The sequence below is a fragment of the Oncorhynchus mykiss genome, chromosome 19 (genome assembly GCF_057628025.1).
Source record: "Oncorhynchus mykiss isolate SJ-2025 chromosome 19, ASM5762802v1, whole genome shotgun sequence".
NCBI lineage: Eukaryota > Metazoa > Chordata > Actinopteri > Salmoniformes > Salmonidae > Oncorhynchus > Oncorhynchus mykiss.
In genome coordinates this window covers 34,237,301-34,257,727 of record NC_143040.1, presented here as the reverse complement: position 1 = coordinate 34,257,727, position 20,427 = coordinate 34,237,301, and the positions used below count along the sequence as shown (strand labels likewise).

General features: G+C 43.6%; 1 protein-coding gene across 1 annotated transcript in view; it reads right to left on the bottom strand.

Moving 5' to 3' along the window:
• adck1 (aarF domain containing kinase 1) overlaps positions 1–20,427 on the bottom strand; it is a 172,115-nt gene that overhangs the window by 14,964 nt on the left and 136,724 nt on the right. Inside the window, exons 8-9 of the mRNA XM_021573702.3 lie at positions 20,232–20,381; positions 15,379–15,576 (exon numbers count right to left, since the gene is read on the bottom strand). Coding sequence (XP_021429377.3) covers positions 15,379–15,576; positions 20,232–20,381 — 348 coding nt within the window. The remainder of the gene's footprint in view (positions 1–15,378; positions 15,577–20,231; positions 20,382–20,427) is intronic.

Below are 20,427 nucleotides of genomic sequence, written 5' to 3'. Positions count from 1 at the left end.
TGCCTGCCTGTCCCTCTCTCTCTCGTCCGTCCCCCTCTCTCTCTCTCGTCCGTCTCTCGTCCGTCCGTCCGTCCGTCTCTCGTCCGTCCGTCTCTCGTCCGTCTCTCGTCCGTCCGTCTCTCGTCCGTCCGTCCGTCCGTCTCTCGTCCGTCCGTCCGTCTCTCGTCCGTCCGTCCGTCTCTCGTCCGTCCGTCCGTCTCTCGTCCGTCCGTCCGTCTCTCGTCCGTCCGTCCGTCTCTCGTCCGTCCGTCCGTCTCTCGTCCGTCCGTCCGTCCGTCCGTCTCTCGTCCGTCCGTCCGTCTCTCGTCCGTCCGTCCGTCTCTCGTCCGTCCTTCCCTCGTCCGTCCTTCCCTCGTCCGTCCTTCCCTCGTCCGTCCGTCCGTCTCTCGTCCGTCCTTCCGTCTCTCTCGTCCGTCCGTCTCTCTCTCTCTCGTCCGTCCGTCTCTCGTCCGTCCGTCTCTCTCTCGTCCGTACGTCCGTCTCTCTCTCGTCCGTACGTCCGTCTCTCTCTCGTCCGTCCGTCCGTCCCTCTCTCCCGTCCGTCCGTCCCTCTCTCCCGTCCGTCCGTCCCTCTCTCCTGTCCGTCCGTCTCTCGTCCGTCCGTCCGTCCGTCTCTCTCTCCCGTCCGGCCGTCTCTCGTCCGTCCGTCCGTCTCTCTCTCTCTCCCGTCCGTCCGTCCGTCCCCCTCTCTCTCTCTCGTCTGTCCGTCCGTCTGTCTCTCTCGTCTGTCTGTCCGTCTCTCTCTCTCTCTCTCGTCTGTCCGTCCGTCTCTCTCTCTCGTCTGTCCGTCCGTCTCTCTCTCTCTCTCTCTGCGTCTGTCTCTCTGCGTCTGCCTGCCTGCGTCTGCCTGCCTGCGTCTGCCTGAGGCAGTGGAACAGACAGGTACGGGAGGGTTACACACAAAGAACAGAACATTATAAACACAGGATGACTTCGAAATGTAATCAAGTCAAGCAAGGTCTATATAATTATGGGATATTCCAAATCAAAATGCTATTGTCATGGTAACCTAAGTGGCACTCAGTAGAAACGCAATCATCTCAGAACTTTTGGTGGCAACATGGATGATAATTATTATAACGCTGTATACATCTCTGGCTTTGGAACGAACGAGCACACACACACACACACGTTCCATGGTAAGCCCGGTAGAAGATAGAAGGGACATGCTTTGTGGACTAGACAAGCAACACAGTGACATTTGAAAGGATTTGACTGACAGACCGATTTCATGTGTTCCCAACAATTACCTAACAGAATGGACGTGCTTTTCTCTTTCTTCAATCTCTGTCTGTTCTCCCTTCATCTCTCCTTTATCTCTCTTTTACTCTCTTTGTATTGCTGCTGTCGCTTTCTTTCGCTTCTCTCCATTCTCTCCCTTTCATTGCTTTACTCTTACACCCCCTAGTCTTTCTCTTAGTCTCTCCCTTCTGTCAGTCTCCCCCCATCTTACCCCCCCCCCCTTCTCTCTCTCTCCCCTCCCTCTCCGCTGGCAGCGGTGATTGCTGCTTCCTATTCAGACTCAAAGCTAGCATTTTTTCATGCCACAATAAATGTAAATTGCGTTCATTCCAATTCCCTGCTAATGTTCCCACTTTTGTTCTGTTTGGGAGCCTAACAAACCAACTGGAAGGAGCACTACATTGCCTCAGAGACGCGTGTGTGTGTGTGTGTGTGTGTGTGTGTCATCAGCTTTCACCAAGTATTTCTGTCACTTTACACAAGGATTTCTATAGAGTTCTTAGTGATTGGAAAAGAACAAGTCATACAAGGAATGATAAGGAAACGTGTAACTTTAGGAATTGCATAATGATCTTAACCAGGAGGGGATTGAATGTCTCTCGTCTAGGCACCAGTCTTTCTAGCTAACACTCCATGTCATTGCCAAAGAGAGTGGCCTTTCGGGAATCGCAACGTTCAATATGCAGCTAGATTTACAGCGCAGTTGCTCATTGGTTGTTGGAAAAAACACAAATATTTTCCATGTGGCGCCTCTAAAATAGAATTAGAATTACAACAAAGTCAAAAAATTATGTTTAGCTGTTAGCTAGGCAAGTTATTGCATTTTGAGGCTTAAGATCAAAGCAGAGAGGTTTTGTGGTTGGAATTGCAGTATGCACTTAGTTTGAGAATTTAGACATGAGCAAGAAACTTTTGACAGACTGGCTTTGTCAGGACAAACAAGGATACCAATGTGTTCTGTGACTGATTTTTTGGGGGGGATAATTGTGATTGGAGGATAGCTGTGAGGGTTATCAAATCAGGATCAACTCCTCTGTTCTCCATGAGGTCATTAATAATTGAATGTTCATATTTGAAGGTGGCAGAAAGGCCAGTCACTATTGCAATGACAAGGAGTGGCAAGAAGTAGAATGTTAGCTAAAGAGACTGGCACTCAGGCTAGAATGTCTCTGCTGTCACCAAGAAGCTTGATCTTGACATCTAACCTCTTGGCCCGCAAGTTTGCAAACGAGATGCAAAGCTGGAGCCCTGCGCTGGATATCATTTATTTGACACATCTTACATTTCTTATAATTAGCACACACCCCCAACCAGAAAAAAGTATAATATAGAGATATATATATATATATATATATATATATATATATATATATTCACACAAACATATACAGTTGAAGTCGGAAGTTTACATACACTTAAGTGTGAGTCATTAAAACTCGTTTTTCAACCACTCCACAAATTTCTTGTTAACAAACTATAGTTTTGGCATAGTTTCTCCAGAAACACGAGGTCTAGCATTGTCTTGCATAAGGAGGAACCCAGGGCCAACCGCACCAGCATATGGTCTCACAAGGGGTCTGAGGATCTCATCTCGGTACCTAATGGCAGTCAGGCTACCTCTGGCGAGCACATGGAGGGCTGTGCGGCCCCCCAAAGAAATGCCACCCCACACCATGACTGACCCACCGCCAAACCGGTCATGTTGGAGGATGTTGCAGGCAGCAGAACGTTCTCCACGGCGTCTCGAGACTCTGTCCCGTCTGTCACATGTGCTCAGTGTGAACCTGCTTTCATCTGTGAAGAGCACAGGGCGCCAGTGGCGAATTTGCCAATCTTGGTGTTCTCTGGCAAATGCCAAACGTCCTGCACGGTGTTGGGCTGTAAGCACAACCCCCACCTGTGGACGTCGGGCCCTCATACCACCCTCATGGAGTCTGTTTCTGACCGTTTGAGCAGACACATGCACATTTGTGGCCTGCTGGAGGTAATTTTGCAGGGCTCTGGCAGTGCTCCTGCTGCTGGGTTGTTGCCCTCCTCCACGTCTCCTGATGTACTGGCCTGTCTCCTGGTAGCGCCTCCATGCGCTGGACACTACGCTGACAGACACAGCAAACCTTCTTGCCACAGCTCGCATTGATGTGCCATCCTGGATGAGCTGCACTACCTGAGTAACTTGTGTGGGTTGTAGACTCCGTCTCATGCTACCACTAGAGTGAAAGCACCGCCAGCATTCAAAAGTGACCAAAACATCAGCCAGGAAGCATAGGAACTGAAAAGTGGTCACCACCTGCAGAACCACTCCTTTATTAGGGGTGTCTTGCTAATTGCCTATAATTTCCACCTGTTGTCTATTCCATTTGCACAACAGCATGTGAAATTTATTGTCAATCAGTGATGCTTCCTAAGTGGACAGTTTGATTTCACTGAAGTGTGATTGACTTGGAGTTACATTGTGTTGTTTAAGTGTTCCCTTAATTTTTTTGAGCAGTGTATATATATTCACACACACACACACACACACACACACACACACACACACACACACACACACACACACACACACACACACACACACACACTAAATAAAGAAGGCCAGATGTATTGCTTCTTTAATCAGTACAACAGCCGTGCTAACATAATTGCAAAAGCATTTTCTAATGATCAATTAGCCTTTTAAAATGATAAACTTGGAATAGCTAACACAGCGTGCCATTGGAACACAGGAGTGATGGTTGCTGATAATGGGCCCCTGTACGGCTATGTAGATATTCCATTAAAAATCAGCCGTTTCCAGCTACAATGGTCATTTACAACATTAACAATTTCTACACTGTATTTCTGATCAATTTGATGTTATTGGGGTGGGGGGCGCTAGAGAGCGTGCTTTGCTTGAGCTCCACTCAACAAATTCATATTTATCTTAACATCTCACAACCTATAACTTCAAATGTTGTCTGGCAATATGACAAATGTAAAAGGCACCAAAAAAAGGGGGGGGCTAAACAAGATCATTTGAACATGGCCGGCCCATGAGGAGTTAGCTGAAGATGCTAACGTTAGCTCCCAAGAGTTCCCCACCGAACCTACTCAGTGACCTACTGGACGCCAGAACGCCAGAACATACGAATATGTGGGATCCAGGAGGACACTGAGAAAGGGAAACCCACTGAATTCGTCTCGGAGCTGATACGGGCATTGCTGGGGAGTGAACACTTCAAAACGGCCATCCTGATCGACTGCACACACAGATCAGGCAACGAAGCCGGCCAAGGTCGCGCAACCAAGACCATTTATCGCACGGCTGCACTATCCCCAGACCAGGGATCTCATCCTCAAGCTGGCTAGTCATAAGTTCCTATTTAACTACAACAGAGCCAGGGTGACTTTCCAATTGAGCTTTAAGCACCAGCTGTCAGAGCAGCTCAAAGATCACTGCATCTGTATATAGCTCATCTGTAAATAGCCCATCCAATCTACCTCATCCCCATTCTGTATTTATTTATTTATCTTGCTCCTTTGCACCCCATTATCTCTACTTGTACATTCATCTTCTGCACATCTATCACTCCAGTGTTTAATTGCTATATTGTAATTACTCCGCCACCATGGCCTATTTATTGCCTTACCTCTCTTATCCTCTTATGGATCCCTTCACGCGCCAATCCCTTTAGCGGGATTGATTTGACAACATCCAGTGAAATGGCAGCGCGCCAAATTCAAACTACAGGAATATCAATATTCAACATTCACAAAAATATATGTGTAATACATCAAAATAAAGCTTCACTTCTTGTTAATCCAGCCACGGTGTCAGATTTCAAAAGGGCAAAAAGACAGCGCCCCGCATACAAACACATAATTGTTCAACCAGGCAGGTGCGACACAAAAGTCAGAAATAGCCATATAATAAATGCCTTACCTCATCTTCTTTTTGCAATCTCAAATGTCTCATTGACACAATGAATGGTTGTTTTGTTCGATAAATTCCTTCTTAATATCCCCAAAAGTTATTTGGCGCGTTTGATTCAGAAATACACCGGTTCCAACTCGCCCAACATGACTACAAAGTATCTAATAAGTTACCTGTAAACTTGGTCCAAACATTTCAAACAACGTTCCTAATCCAACCTCAGGTATCCTAAAATGTAAATAATCAAATTTAAGACGGAATAAACCGTTCCCAATACCAGATAAAAACAACTTCAATCGCGTTCCAGTTCACACGCACTAAAACAGTAGAGCCCACCTGGAGTGACACTTACAAAGAACAGCCCTACTTCTTAATTTCTCAAAAGAAAAATGAACAATCTCTAAAGACTGTTGACATCTAGTGGAAGCCATAGAAACTGCAACCAGGTTCCTCATAAATAGGGCTTCCCATAGAAACCATTGGAAAACACAATGACCTCAAAAATGTTTTTCCCTGGATGGATTGTGCTCGGGGTTTCGCCTGCCAAATCAGTTCTGTTATAATCACATACATTATTCTAACGGCTTTAGAAACTTCAGAGTGTTTCTATCCAAATCTACTAATTATATGCATATCCTAGCTTCTGGGCCTGAGTAGCAGGCAGTTTACTTTGGGCAGGCTTTTCATCCGGACGTGAAAATATTGCCCCCTATCCCATAGAGGTTATCCTACCTCATTTGCACATGCTGTATATAGATTTTTCGACTGTATTATTGATTGTATGATTGTTTATTCCATGTGTAACTCTGCTGTGCTGTGTTGTATGTGTCGAACTACTTTGCTTCATCTTCGCCAGATCGCAGTTGCAAATGAGAACTTGTTCTCAACTAGTCTACCTGGTTAAATACAGGTGAAATAAATAAATACAAATTCTAGCCAGATCTTACTTTGGAGGTGAGGAACCAACGGAAAGAGTATGATGAGTTACGCAAGAAACACTGCCAACATCCGATTTGGATTCCTCTTCCCAGCCCGGTTTAGGGTGACAGTCGAGGGATCAACACGTATGCTTGACAACCCAAAAGAGGCCAATCTGTTCTTGTCAAGCAAGCTCCCTGGCTGAGGATAAATACAGGCCAGGAATGTGTTGGAATTTCCTGCCTATGTCTTTTCGATTAGAAGATCAGACATGGGGACTTATATGGATGGGTGAGATGTTATGGCATAGATTGCATTGTTTAACCTATCATGTTTTAGCGCCATTCCCCCCCTAACATGAGAGTTAAGTGTTATTTAACATTTGTTTATATGCGGAGCATCTATAGATGAGTTAGGGTGTCTAGACATACAGCTTCAACTAAGGCTTCGTTTGGGGAGGTCAACGAGTGCTTCGTTTGGGTAAGTCACTCAGTAATGGGACGGGAGGGGGGATGGGTTCTGTGTTTTATGTTTAATACAGGTGGCATGACAAGCTCCTGCATGGCGGGATGTTTTTCTTTTGGGTTTTGTATGCCAGCAACAACTTGCTCTTAAGTAAGAAAAGCCACATAGTGACCGAGCACAGAGTAGACCTGGTGGAATAAAGATAGTCAGCTGGAACTGTAATGGCTTAGGGCATGTGGTGAAGCGAGCTAAGGTTTTTTCTCATCTAAATCACTGGGCGCTGACATAGTGCTTCTTCAAGAAACTCATATTAAACGCTTGGCTCAGGCCAAGCTACGAGTCAACTGGATCGGTCAGATATACCAGTCTAATTTTGATGCAAATGCGAGAGGGGTTGCAATCCTGATAAGGAAAACCATTCCTTTTGTTTACTCATCCTTGATTTCAGATCCTAGTGGTCGGTATATTATTGTGGTCAATTTATATGGACCCAACTTCGATGATCCATTATTCTTTCAAAGGGTATTTAAGGCAATACCAAATATCTCGGATACAAGTGTTATTGTTGGACGTGATTTTAACTGTACGTTAGATCCTCTTTTAGATAAACAGCGATCAAGGTCACTTCAACAATCAAATGCCAGCGTCTGTCTAAATAAATTTATGACAAACCTTAACATTGTTGATATTTGGAGACAGACGCACCCAACAGATAGGGATTATTCTTTATTTTCGTCAGTTCATAAATCATATTCCAGAATTGACTATTTTTTGTTGGACTCCAAACTAATTTCAGCAACTGCATCAGTTACCCATCACCCTATTCTAATTAAGGACCACTCTCCTCTGTCCATTGTGTTTAAACTCGACAATAAGTCTACAGGTCGGCGACCGTGGCGCTTAGACGCATGCTTGTTGAAAGATGAGACTTTTTGTCAGTATTTGAAGGAGCAGATTGCCTTTTTCCTCTGCGCTAACGACACGGCGGATGTTGACGACTCCACCCTTTGGGAATCTCTAAAGGCTGTGATTAGAGTTTACATTATTTATTATACATCAGAGAGGATGAAACGCGCCAATACAAGGCTGAGAGAAATTGAAAGAGAGTTAGGGGAACAGGAGAACGCTTTTAGGATGAATTCCTCGATTGCAGTCCTTGAGAAGATCACCAAGTTGAAATATGAATACAATACCATCCTTTCGAAACGGATGGGCTCTTTAAGTTATTTTGAACTGGGTGACAAACCACAAATTATTAGCAAGACAGCTAAGGCATGTACAGGCATCTAGAGCTATTCACAAAATAAAAGACAAGGGTAAAATAGTAACAGATCCGCAGGAAATTAATAAATGCTTTGCGTGGTTTTACTCAGAGCTATACCAATCAAAATGCGATGCTACTAATCCACAAACTATGGAATGCTTTCTCGCTGAATGTGAACTTCCTAAACTAGACAGGGGGGGCAGCTGCTGCACTCGATGCAGGGATAACTTTGGAGGAAATTAACACAGCGACGGCACAATTTCCAAACAGCAAGGCCCCTGGGCCCAATGGATAGGTAATAGAACTCTATAAGAAGTACTGAATGTTTAAACATTCCAAAGAAAATGCCAAACTCCAGCTAACACTGTATGAGGCTACAATAGCACTGACCTTGAAAAGAGATAGAGGTTCCATGGAGATGTCGTCTTAATCGCCCAGTGTCATTACTTCCCATAGAAAATAAGGTGTTGACAAAGATATTGGCAAACCGATTGAAAAAATATATTTCCGACATCATACACCTGACCAGACAGGTTTTTTATCCCGGGCCGACATATATACTACAATTTGAGACGGCTTTTCAACGTAATGTATCATGATCATAAAGTTGAGGCAGTGGTAATAGCTCTTGACGCAGAGAAGGCATTTGATGAGATTGAGTGGAAGTTTTTGATATCTGTTCTGGATCATTTCAGATTTGGAAAGCCTGTTCAAGGGCTGCCGACAGGGGTGTCCTATTTCGCCTGTTCAAGGGCTGCCGACAGGGGTGCCCTATTTCGCCTGCTCTCTTCGCTATACCCATGGAACCCCTTGCTACTCTCATTCGTGCCAATATAGCTCCGGTTAAAATAAAAGACACGCAGCACAAAATGTCCCTATATGCAGACGGTGTTCTTTTGTTTTTATCCAAGCTTAAAACTTCTATTCCCCCTTTACTTAACTTGAAAAATATATTCGGCTCCTGCTCTGGCTACAAGATGAACTGGCAGCAAAGCAAATTGATGCCAATATCACGGCCTGTGGATATGCAATTTCTGCAATCTACCCCATTTAGAACAGTGATGGACAAGTTCACAAGCCTTCGAATTGTTGTGACAAGAGAACTTGATAGGCTATTGAAAGCGAATAGGAAGATGAACATTTATCAGCTTAAACAAAATATAGATTTTTGGAAAACTCTGCCTCTCCTTGGTTGGTCGTATAAACGCTATTAAAATGGTTGTCCTACCCAGGTTTCTTTACCTCTTCCAATGTCTACCCAATTTCATACCACAAAGCTATTTTAAGAAACTGGATTCAATAGTAATTACATTTTTATGGGATAACAAGACAGCCAGAATTTCAAATAAGCATTTGTGCAAGTACAAGATAGAGGGGGGCTTTGGCCTTCCTCACTATAAACTCTATTATTGGGCTGCTAATCTGAACAGTGTGTCTTTCTGGAGGGAAAGTTTACCTGGGATGCGACAGAATGATATGCCTTCATGGCTTTTGATTGAGCAGGCCTCCTGTCAATGTTCCTCACTCCCTGCACTTGTTAATAGCCCATCATATGTGAAAAAGCCACTTATGACTCTAATCCAGTAATTTGTCATACGCTTAGGATCTGGAAACAGATTAGGTATTTTCTTAACATACCCACTGTTTACATAGAGAGACCAATTTGCCTGAATCAAGCTTTCCACCCTGCATTGGATGATATGGTGTTTTCACAGTGGAGGGAGAAGGGGCTCACAACAATTGGTAACTTATACATTGATGGTCAGTTAGCTTCATTTAAAATATTACAGGGTAAGTTTAACATGCCAACAACACATTTTTTCAGATACCTCCAAATCAGAAATTTCTTAAGGACACATTTCCCACAGTATGGCATTAAGCCAAATAATCCTACGTAATTAGATAGCCTGATCCTTGTCAAACCCCATTCAAAAGGGTCGGTCTCTAGACTGTATGATGTGCTACAGGCCCATATAGAGGTATCCACAGACACTAAAAGGGCTTGGGAACAAGAACTTGGTTCAGAAAGCTCAGAGGAGGACTGGGTAGAGGCTTTCAGGAATATAAACCACAGTTCAGGGAATGCCAGACACAACCTTGTACAGTTTAAGGTGATATACAGGTTACATTACTCAAAAGTGAAACTGCATAAAATATTTCCGGACACCACTGTGTGAGAGGTGCAATCAGGATGAGGGGACATTGACCCACTTATTCTGGACATGTCCTAAGTTACATGCTTACTGGGCTCTCATTTTTTCTATTACTTATCTAAAGCCTTCAATAGTTATAGCCCCAGACCCATTGGTCGCTCTGTTTGGTACAGTTGATGGGAATAACCAGGAAGGGAAGGCTGTCTCTCTTTGTACTCTATTAGCGAAAAGGCTCATATTGCAATTTTGGAAATTGGAGACTGTACCTACCTTTGAAATGTGTTTACGGGATTTAGGGAATGTAATACATATGGAAAAGATTCGATACAATACCTCCAATAGAAGTCCAGTGTTCTACAAAATATGTCAGCCGATACTGGATAAATGGTCGAGTCCCGCTTCATAACTGGGTTGACGATATGCTGCTACTCTGTGCTGTACTCCACTCAATATTTATTTTTGACTTAACAACACTGCTTTTAATGGCTATATGCTGTCTGTCTTCCTATACATGTACCACCTAATAGGATTTAGTTTTATTTTGTGTATGGGTGAGTTAAGTTTTGTTTTGTCCTCTAAATTGGCCATCCCATTCAACAGTACAATGAATGTCAATGTTGCTGTCTTTTTTTATTTAAAAAAAAAATAATAAACATATAATAAAAAAGAAATGTTGATGTTATTTTAAAAATGGACAAAAATTGCTTTTCTTTCAAAAACAAGGACATTTCTAAATGACCCCAAACTTTTGAACGGTCGTGTGTGTGTGTGTATGCATATATATATATTAACGAAACATATATCACCCAAGCCTAAATGCATTGCATTGGAACTCACTTTTACAGATGAGGAAAGACAGCCAATCAGACAGAGTTGGATACATAGAGCCAGGGCCATAGGGAGAGATCAAATCGAGAGAGTCTGTCCTTATGACTGCTGGGCCTGTCCAGTCTCACGATCTCGTCACCCTGCTCTTGCCCATTTCTCCCTCTCTTTTTTCCCCTCCCTCTTTCATTTATCCACCCTCAATCTCCACTTCTCTCCTACCTCTCCTATTATCGATCCTCCCTTTCTCTCTGCCCCTTTCTCTCTCTCCCTCCCTTCGTCTGATGAAAGCTCTCTCTACATCAGTTTTTCCCTGCCTCTGTTATTATGCGCCCCACTCAGCCCTGGTAGAAAAGCCACAGCACTGAACCCAGGCTTATTACTGAGACACACACACACATTTAGTGGCTATAACAGAGCTCTTATCTATTCTCTCTCCGATAGGAAGGCTCAATTGAAGTAGTGAATAACTACTATGTCCTAACGTTCAACATGTTGCGCTTTCAGATGGGATCTGACGTTAAATGCACAACTATACACTCCAGCTAGGTATGCTGACCTCTCTTCCCTTCCCCTCCTCTTCTTCTCTCCTCATCATTACTCTTCTCTCCCCAAATTCTCTATTCTTACCTCCTCTCCCCTTCCATTTCCATCCCTTCCCATCTCTCTCCTCCCTTGGGGCGGCAGGTAGCCTAGTGGTTAGAGCGTTGGGCCAGTGACTGAAAGGTTGCGAGAACGAATCCCTGCGCTGGCAAGGTAAAAATCTGTCATTCTGCCCCTGAACAAGGCAGTTAACCCACTGTTCCTAGGCTGTCATTGTCATTAAATCAGAAGTTGTTCTTAACTGACTTGCCTAGCTAAATAAAGGTGAAATATATATATTTTTTATTCTCTCCTCTCTCCAGAGTGTACAGTGCGCTACACCAGGGGTTCTCAAAGTAGGTCAAAGGAAGGTACTGCCAGATCAAAATATTATATATATGCAAAGCTGTCGTCAAGGCCAAGGCTAAATATATTTTGATTTGTTTAACACTTTTTTGGTTACTACATGATTCCATATGTGTTATTGCATAGTTTTGATGTCTACACTGTTATTCTACAATGTAGAAAATAGTAAAAAATAAAAATAAAAAAAACTTGAATGAGTAGGTGTGTCAAATTTTGATTGGTACTGTAATATTTCATATGTTTATGAGTATTACTAACATATTAAGCACATGTTGGCCAAGGTATCTGTGGAATAAGTTTAGAGGGTGTAATTTAATACAATGTGATATTATTAATCTAGAATGTATGTTCTTAAACCTGGGCAACATGGGTCTGGGAGGCTCACATGGATATTGGTACCCACAGTAACGTTTCTCCAACAGTCATCCATTTTACAACTCAATACTTCTTCTTATGCACTGTAATGTAAGCTTTAAAACTGTAAAGTTATCTCTGCCTCGCGGCAAAACGTGTAGAATTGCAGGATATTAGCTTTAAAGCTGCAAGAGACCCGACAAGAAGTTGCCCCAATCCCTCCTGCTTAATTAGGCAAGTTTTGCACATTTGTTGATGTCTTGAGTGAGGGAAGTGCTGTAAATTAAGAGGACTCGATGTATTTTGAAAGATGAGACGCTGCGGGTTATAATAAATACAGCTTTGATGTCATACAAGCCAAACCCCTGTGAGTCCAAACGTGTCACATTTCCATATCGTAAAACGCGTGTCAACGTTTAGGATCACCATGTTTGATGTGGAGTTACAAGATGACATGGCGTCATACCCCGGGTTGCTCTGTACAGAATGAGCCAACGGTTGTCTATTGTGGAGCGCGCACCTGAATGCACGCACGACTCTTTTCTATGCACGCCAACATTACGATCGGTTTCTCCGAATTGCCCTATGAAAGACTAACACTAAGATTGTATTTTATAAGTTTGCTCGTCATGTCAACCATCTTTAAAAAGATGCCAACATATACAAACTTTCCCCATGCCTCTCTGTCAGCATATAAGGATTAGCAGATTCATTTGCTAATGTAAAAAGGCTTTTCAGTAAAATAATAGAACATTGTTGGCTAAATATTTTGCTGATACGGTATTGAAAAGCTAAACAAAGTTGATGCTAAAACCAACTGTGACCCAAAGCTAACAAACACCCTCTTAAATGTATTAATTTAAAGACAACAGGCACATTTGCAGATTGATGTGAACAGCATGAATTCATCAGTATGGTAATGAGAGCACCAGACAGACAGGACAGAGAGACAGACGGGATAGAGAGAGGTGAGAGATAGTGACCTCTAACTGTTTTTGAAACAACACTCTAGTCAACTGCCACTCAAACTCCTCCTACCCACACAAATCATCACTGATCTTTAACACTGACAACACAGACAGTGGTAGTGTTCCGGCCCCATTTAGAATGTAGACAACTTAACCAGAGGCGGTTTGGCCATCTGACAATTCTGGCAAATTCCAGACGGGCTGGACAATTGTTTTGTTGGGTGGGCTTGTCGCAATTTGTACACACAAAATGTTATTTTTTTTTTACATAAATATAAAACATTGAAAAAGGTGACGTGGCCAGAGGCACATGGGCCTGTTAAGATATGACATTTTTTTTTTGCCCAATTTCTTTGTTATACTATACGTCCTATTCTTTAATGAGCCTTTGGCTGATCAGAGGACAACGGCAGGCCCTCCCTACCAAGATGGGCCGGCCCGGTATTCTGAGCTCACACATAAACGTGGCATCTGCTCCGACGCTGTCATCAGTTAGACAGCCACGGTCATGGATCGTAAAAAACGGAAAGGGTGCCTATAAAGGTAGAGCACATTCTACATTTTCACCTCACTCAAAACGTCCTATTTTTTGGGTGGCTAAAACCATGATTTAGTCTAACAGTAAAGTGCATTATCCTCATGATTCCTGTAATGAAAGTGTCTGCCCTGCCTGTGCCCTTGCTGGGGCCTGCTGCTGTGATGAGCGAGCCACTCTCTTGCCCCCCTCCACCCCCCCTCCACCCATCCTATCGAGGGAAAAATTGTCTGATCGTATAACATTTCAAAATGCAATTGAGGGAAAAACAACGCTTTGGAAACGTCGCCCCTTCATTCCTGTCGAAGTATAATTTTTTTCTCAACACTCAATATTCAGCTCAAGAGCAACTATTTTACAACCAACATATTTCATATAGCTTTGAGATATGGAGGTCTATAGGTCTCATGGGTAGTAGCCTACAACTCCAACTTTTTTTTTTTTAGGTCTTTACATTTACTGTTGGATGAATACATGGACACTAGAAGTGAGTATTATGCTCAGAGTTAGCGATCTAGTTAATGCGCTTTGAGTTTTCACTTCCTCAGCTGTTGAACCCCAAATTAATTAGCCTCTGATACTAGTTAGTGCACATAAAGATGTACGAGTCCTATTTTGACAGTAAAATATAGCAACTATATCGTCTAATTGACAACCCAAAACTCATGACAATCACTGGATTCGGTTGCACATCAAAATATCTTGAATTGTGTATTCCTGCTTGGACGTGTTAGATAAAAAACTTAATTCTTGAATACCTCAGTAGTGTGTTTATTATACTTATGAATTACTTCATAAGATTATTATTTGGTGTCGCCATATGTAAAAGTAAGTGTCACCAGTGACAACAGGGGAACATGTTAGTCTGTAGCCCTGTAATAGTAATTAACACAAGGTGTTGATTCAAGGGAAATATCTGAGTTGAGTTGGCGGCACAAGCAGTAATGTGCCGAAGGCTTGTTTTGAAACTGTAAAAAGTAATGCCGTTTTCAGACAGTAGGCCCTGTAATGTGCATACTGAAAAACCACCATCAAATGGTCTCTTCCTCCCCTCTCCCCATCTTTCTCTCCCACTCCATCTCTCCCTCCCTTTCACAGGGCCTATTATCGTGTGGCTCCAATGCAATGTCCTTATCGCCTCTTTCTTATGCTAATGAGCCGGCGGCTCCCTTTCTGCCCGTGTCAGAGCTGTATGTTGCCAACCTGACTTTATAATTACACTTAATTACACCAGAGCAGACTACTGACAAACATCCCCTTGTAGTCTGACTGGAAGAGGGGATGGAGGGTGTGTGTGAGAGAGCAAGCGAGCGAGTCAAAACAGAACACAATGTGGTGTCATAAATGTGCTCTCCTTGGAGGTTGCGATTGTACATGTTGGGTATCTGCTGGGCTAAGAGCTTCTAGTTTGTTGTGTTCTGATAAACAGTATTATAGCAAATAGCTTTGCTATCATAATTATTATGCATGTACTATTCTGGCAGTACATACTAGTGTGTTACCCGTCCCTGTGTTGCATAACAGTCCCCATCACTCCACAGATGGCACTCTACCACCCATAGACACACTCCTACTTGGTCCCGGTCCCACACATATGCATGCATGAACGCACACAGAAACACATACACAAAAAAATGCGTATGCGTTTACCTCTGTGTGTATGGTGTGAACTGTGTGTGTACCTCAGAGTGTGACGAGTGTGTATGCCAGCATGTGCGTGTGTACAGAGCTTCGGACTGTGTGTGTGTCTACACCACCTCGTGTGTGTGTGTCTGGGCACGAGTGAGAATGGGTACCTCAGAGTGTGTGACGGGGGTGTTGCCGATGCCAGCATTGACAGAGGTCCAGGAGCGTGCAGTGAGGACACAGGCGAAGAGGGGGTAGAGGTCCCCCGCACCCAGGCGTCGGCTGTACCTCTCGATCCCATTCAGGTCCCCCTTAATCAGGGACTGCCACAGACGACAATAGCTTAGCCGGAAGTCTGGCAGCAGGATCTGGAGGGAAAAGAAAGTACAGGGGCTTAAAAATGCACCAGTAGTCCAGTTCTCACTGAGTCTATCTAAAACAGTGAGACTTAAAATTCAACTCTAAAAACAGTACCTGTGAAATTAAAAGTATTCATGACTAAGTGTGTGTCTGTGTACGCGCGAGCGAGCAAGAGAGTGAAAGATAAGACAATCATTCTGATGCATTAAGGCGGCTATTACTCTATTCGTGTGTGTGTGTGAGTGTGTGTATATATATAAGTGATAATGTGTGAGTATGTGTGTGTATGTGCATGTGTACAAGCGCACGACAAGAGCGTCCTGATGCATTAACCAAGCTCTCCTCCTCGCTGTATTTACAGAGTAAAAAGCTCAGCCAATCCCCATCAAAGGAACACTTGCTCATTAGCATACCAATGAAGCACAGCAGCACTTTGAGACTACCACATGATTAACACACAAACAAACAAACACACACACACACACACACACACACACACACCATTAACATGAAAGCAGCGTGTAACATGGAAAAATTGCCCCCAATAGAAATAACACACAAGCTGAGAATTAACATTCTGTCCAAAGCCAGGCTCAGATCTCAACTCATTACTGCTAAATTGGTTCCATTATGGTCAAAGGAAGGAAGAGAGGAGGAGAGTGGGTTCTCTCTCTTTCTATTTCACTCTCACGCTCTCTTTCTTGTTCATCCTTTCATAAGCCAGCATCAGAGGAGCATATTCATCACCAAATGATCTTCATGATTGCACTTACAACCACTACATCTACCATCCTGGGCTGACAGAGGCCCAGGGATTTGTATGCATGGCACACCTGTGTGTGTGTGTGTGTGTGTGTGTGTGTGTGACTGTCAAACATGCTGCTGGATTTGTCTGATGGTGAAGCACATCTTTGCAGTTTATTGAAAAGCTTTCAGTCTGCTCTAGCGTGAATGTATGTCAGTGCCGGTTGGTGCCGTTTAAGATGAGGGAGGATGTTATTTTTATTTTTTTGTGAGCGCGGCCTTATTTCTATTACAACATATAGGATGACTGTCATTCATATTCCATTCATCCAGCTCAATGTCGAAAGGTTTAGTTAGGCTACTTACTACATGATACTCAAATTTTCCCCATAACCATCATGAAGTTGCTACAACCGGTCGATAGACAAATGTGCGTAATCAAGGTGTGAGACAGTGACACATTCAATGCCGCCTTGCACACTCTTGCCAGCACCTAGCTGATCTAGTGTGTAATCTTTAGTACAACAGTTGCAAACGAGAGATTCTATTGGACAAATTCAGGTACATTCATCCCCGTTTGCTTCCGTTTAAGAAACGTTTTTCAACAGAATCAGCGGAATGAATACATCCCTATCCCGAAAACACAATTCACTCATGGCAGCCACATAAAAATTATCACTTTGTTCATTACATAATTCCTTCTCGCATCTACGCCCTCTCATCCTCTCACCTTTTCCTTTCGTACTACATTGCACAAGATAACAGCTGTCTGACCAGGTCGAAAAAACCTTTCCAAGCCAAACCTCTATTGCATAACCGCTAACTGCTACACACAGCCTACATCATTGTTACCATATTAGCTAACGTTATTGTCAGCATAGCTACTAGGGCCCTGGTGGCAATAAATTAATCAAACCAAAAGCTTACCTAGACTTGGAAGACTTCCAATGTTAGCCAACGTGCAATCATTGGAAAATAAAACCGAGGACCTATGATCAAGATTATCCTACCAACGGGACATTAAAACAGATGAATATGTTACGGGATTTTATTTATTTTACCTTTATTTAACCAGGTAGCCCAGTTGAGAACAAGTTCTCATTTACAACTGCGACCTTGCCAAAATAAAGCAAAGCAGTGCGACAAAACACAGTATTACACATGGCATAAACAAATGTACAGTCAATAATACAATAGAACAATCTGTATACATGAAGCAAGGAGGTAAGGCATTGAGGAGAATACCACCTCAGTCATCGGCTTCATCAATAAGTGTAGACGACTTCGTCCCCAGTGACCGTACGTACATATCCCAACCAGAAGCCATGGATTACAGGCAACATCCGAAATCGAGCTAAAGGCTAGAGCTGCCGCTTTCAAGGTGCGGGACACTAATCCGGAAGCTGAAAAGAAATCCCGCTATGCCCTCAGACGAACCATCAAACATGCAAAGCGTCAATACAGGATTAAGATTAAATCCTACTACACTGGCTCTGACGCTCATCAGCTGTGGCAGGGCTTGAAAACTATTACGGACTAGAAATAGAAACCCAGATGCGAGCTGCCAAGCGACGCACGCCTACCAGATGAGCTTAATGCCTTTTATGCTCGCTTCAAGGCAAGCAACACTGAAGCATGCATGAGAGCACCAGCTGTTCTGGACGACTGTGTGATGACGCTCTTGGTAACTGATGTGAGCAAGACCTTTAAAATAGGTCAACATTCACAAAGCAGCGTGTGTACTCAAAGCATGTGCGGACCAACTGGCAAGTGTCTTCACTGACATTTTCAACCTCTCCCTGACGGAGTCTGTAATACCAACATGTTGCAAGCAGACCACCATAGTCCCGGTGCCCAAGGAAGCGAAGGTAACCTGCCTAAATGATTACCACCACGTAGCACTCCCGTCTGTAGCCATGAAGTGCTTTGAAAGGCCGGTCATGGCTCACATCAACAGCATCCTCCCAGATACCCTAGACCCACTGCAATTTGCATACCACCTAAACAACACATCTGTCAACAACACATCTGTTGGGGTGTGTACTTAGTCACCTCCTGTACTCCCTGTTCACCCACGACTGTGTGGCCAAACACGACTCCAACATCATCATTAAGTTTGCTGACAACGCAACAGTGCATACAACAATGAGACGGCCTATAGGGAGGTCAGAGACCTGGAAGTTTGGTGCCAGGACAACAACCTCTCCCTCAATGGGACCAAGACAAAGGAGCGGATTGTGGACTACAGGAAAAGGTGGGCCAAACAGGCCCCAATTCTCATCGATGGGGCTGTAGTGGAGCAGGTTGAGAGCTTCAAGTTCCTTGGTGTCCACATCACCAACGTAGTATCATAGTCCAAACAAACCAAGACAGTCGTTAAGAGGGCACGACAACACCTTTTCCCCCTCAGGAGACTGAAATGATTTGGCATGGGTCCCCAGATCCTCAAAAAGATCTACAGCTGCACCATCAAGAGCTTCCTGATGGCTACTATTCGGCATCGGACTGAAAGATGCTACAGAGGGTAGTGCGCACGGCCCAGTACATCACTGGGGACAAGCTTCCTGCCATCCAGGACCTATATACTTGGCGGTGTCAGAGGAAAGCCCAAAACAATGTCAGAGACTCCAGCCACCCACGTCATAGACTGTTTTCTCTGCTACCGTATGGCAAGCGGTAACGGAGCGTCAAGTCTAGGACCAAAAGGCTCCTTAATAGCTTCTACCCCCAAGTCATAAGACTCCTGAACAATTAATAAAATGGCAACTGGACTATTTACATTGACAACCGCCCCCAAATGACTTACAAATTACTTCGACTACCATGTACATTGACTCGGTACCGGTACCCCCTGCATATAGCCTTGTTATTGTAATTTTATTGTGTTACTTTTTTATTATATTTAACTTTAGTTTATTTGGTAAGTATTTTCTTAACTCCTTCTTGAATTGCACTGTTGGTTAAGGGCTTGTAAGTATGCATTTCACAGTAAGGTCTACACATGTTGTATTTGGCACATGTGACAAAGTTTGATTTGTTAGCCATAGCCAGCTAGCTAACATAATATCCCTCCAAAATATCGCGCTTAAAACGGGAACGTTTTTTATCCAAAAATGAAATAGCGCCCCTAGAGATGCAACAGGTTAAGTAGGCTAAAATAGCTAGTTCCATTCGCTCTCCTCCATTTTTGAAGAATTTCATTTGTTCAAAACTGTAACTACTCACCACATTTTATGCACTGCAGTGCTAGATAGCTGTAGCTTATGCTTTCAGTGCTAGATTAATTCTCTGATCCTTTGATTGGGTGGACAACATGTCAGTTCATCCTGCAAGAGCTCTGACTGGTTGGAGGACGTCCTCCAGAAGTTGTCATAATTACTGTGCAAGTCTATGGAAGGGGGTGAGAACAATGAGCCTCCTAGGTTTTACATCGACTTCAATGTACCCAGAGAACGGAAAATATCTGTCCTCTGGCTATACCATGGTGCTGTCCCAGAGAGTATTGTTGAGACTACTGTACACCTTCATTGTAAAACAGTGCGTTTTGATGAATGATTTGGTGACGTGAATATAATTAGTATAGTTTTATCTAAGAAGGATAACTTTTGTTTCACTACTTTAATTTTTATGAAATTCACTGAGGATGGTCCTCCCCTTCCTCCTCTGAGGAGCCTCCACTGGTCAGTGTGTGTGTGAGAATGTTCATGACTGTGCTACTCTCTACTTGCGTGTGTATGTCTATACTGATGACCCAGGATGTCCGGTAAAAATTAGGTGTAATGTGATTAATGCTGTTTTTCCAGGTTCCTCCATCAGCCTGGCTAGAACCTCAAATGCCTCATCTGATAGAGGGCCTGATCCTGTTACAAAATATACACCCGAACACACACACACACACACTCACCCCCCATCGTCTTACCTGATACAGGCCGTGGTCCAGTAAGACAATCTCAGTCTTCTTGGTGTTGGGACACCTCCTCACCAACACGTTGCCTGGGTGGGGGTCACAGTGGACGAAGCCATGCACAAATATCATCTCACTGTACATCTTCCCCAAGTTCTGAGAAATCTGGAGAGAGGGAGGGAGAGATAAGTGTGGTGCAAGAGATGATGTG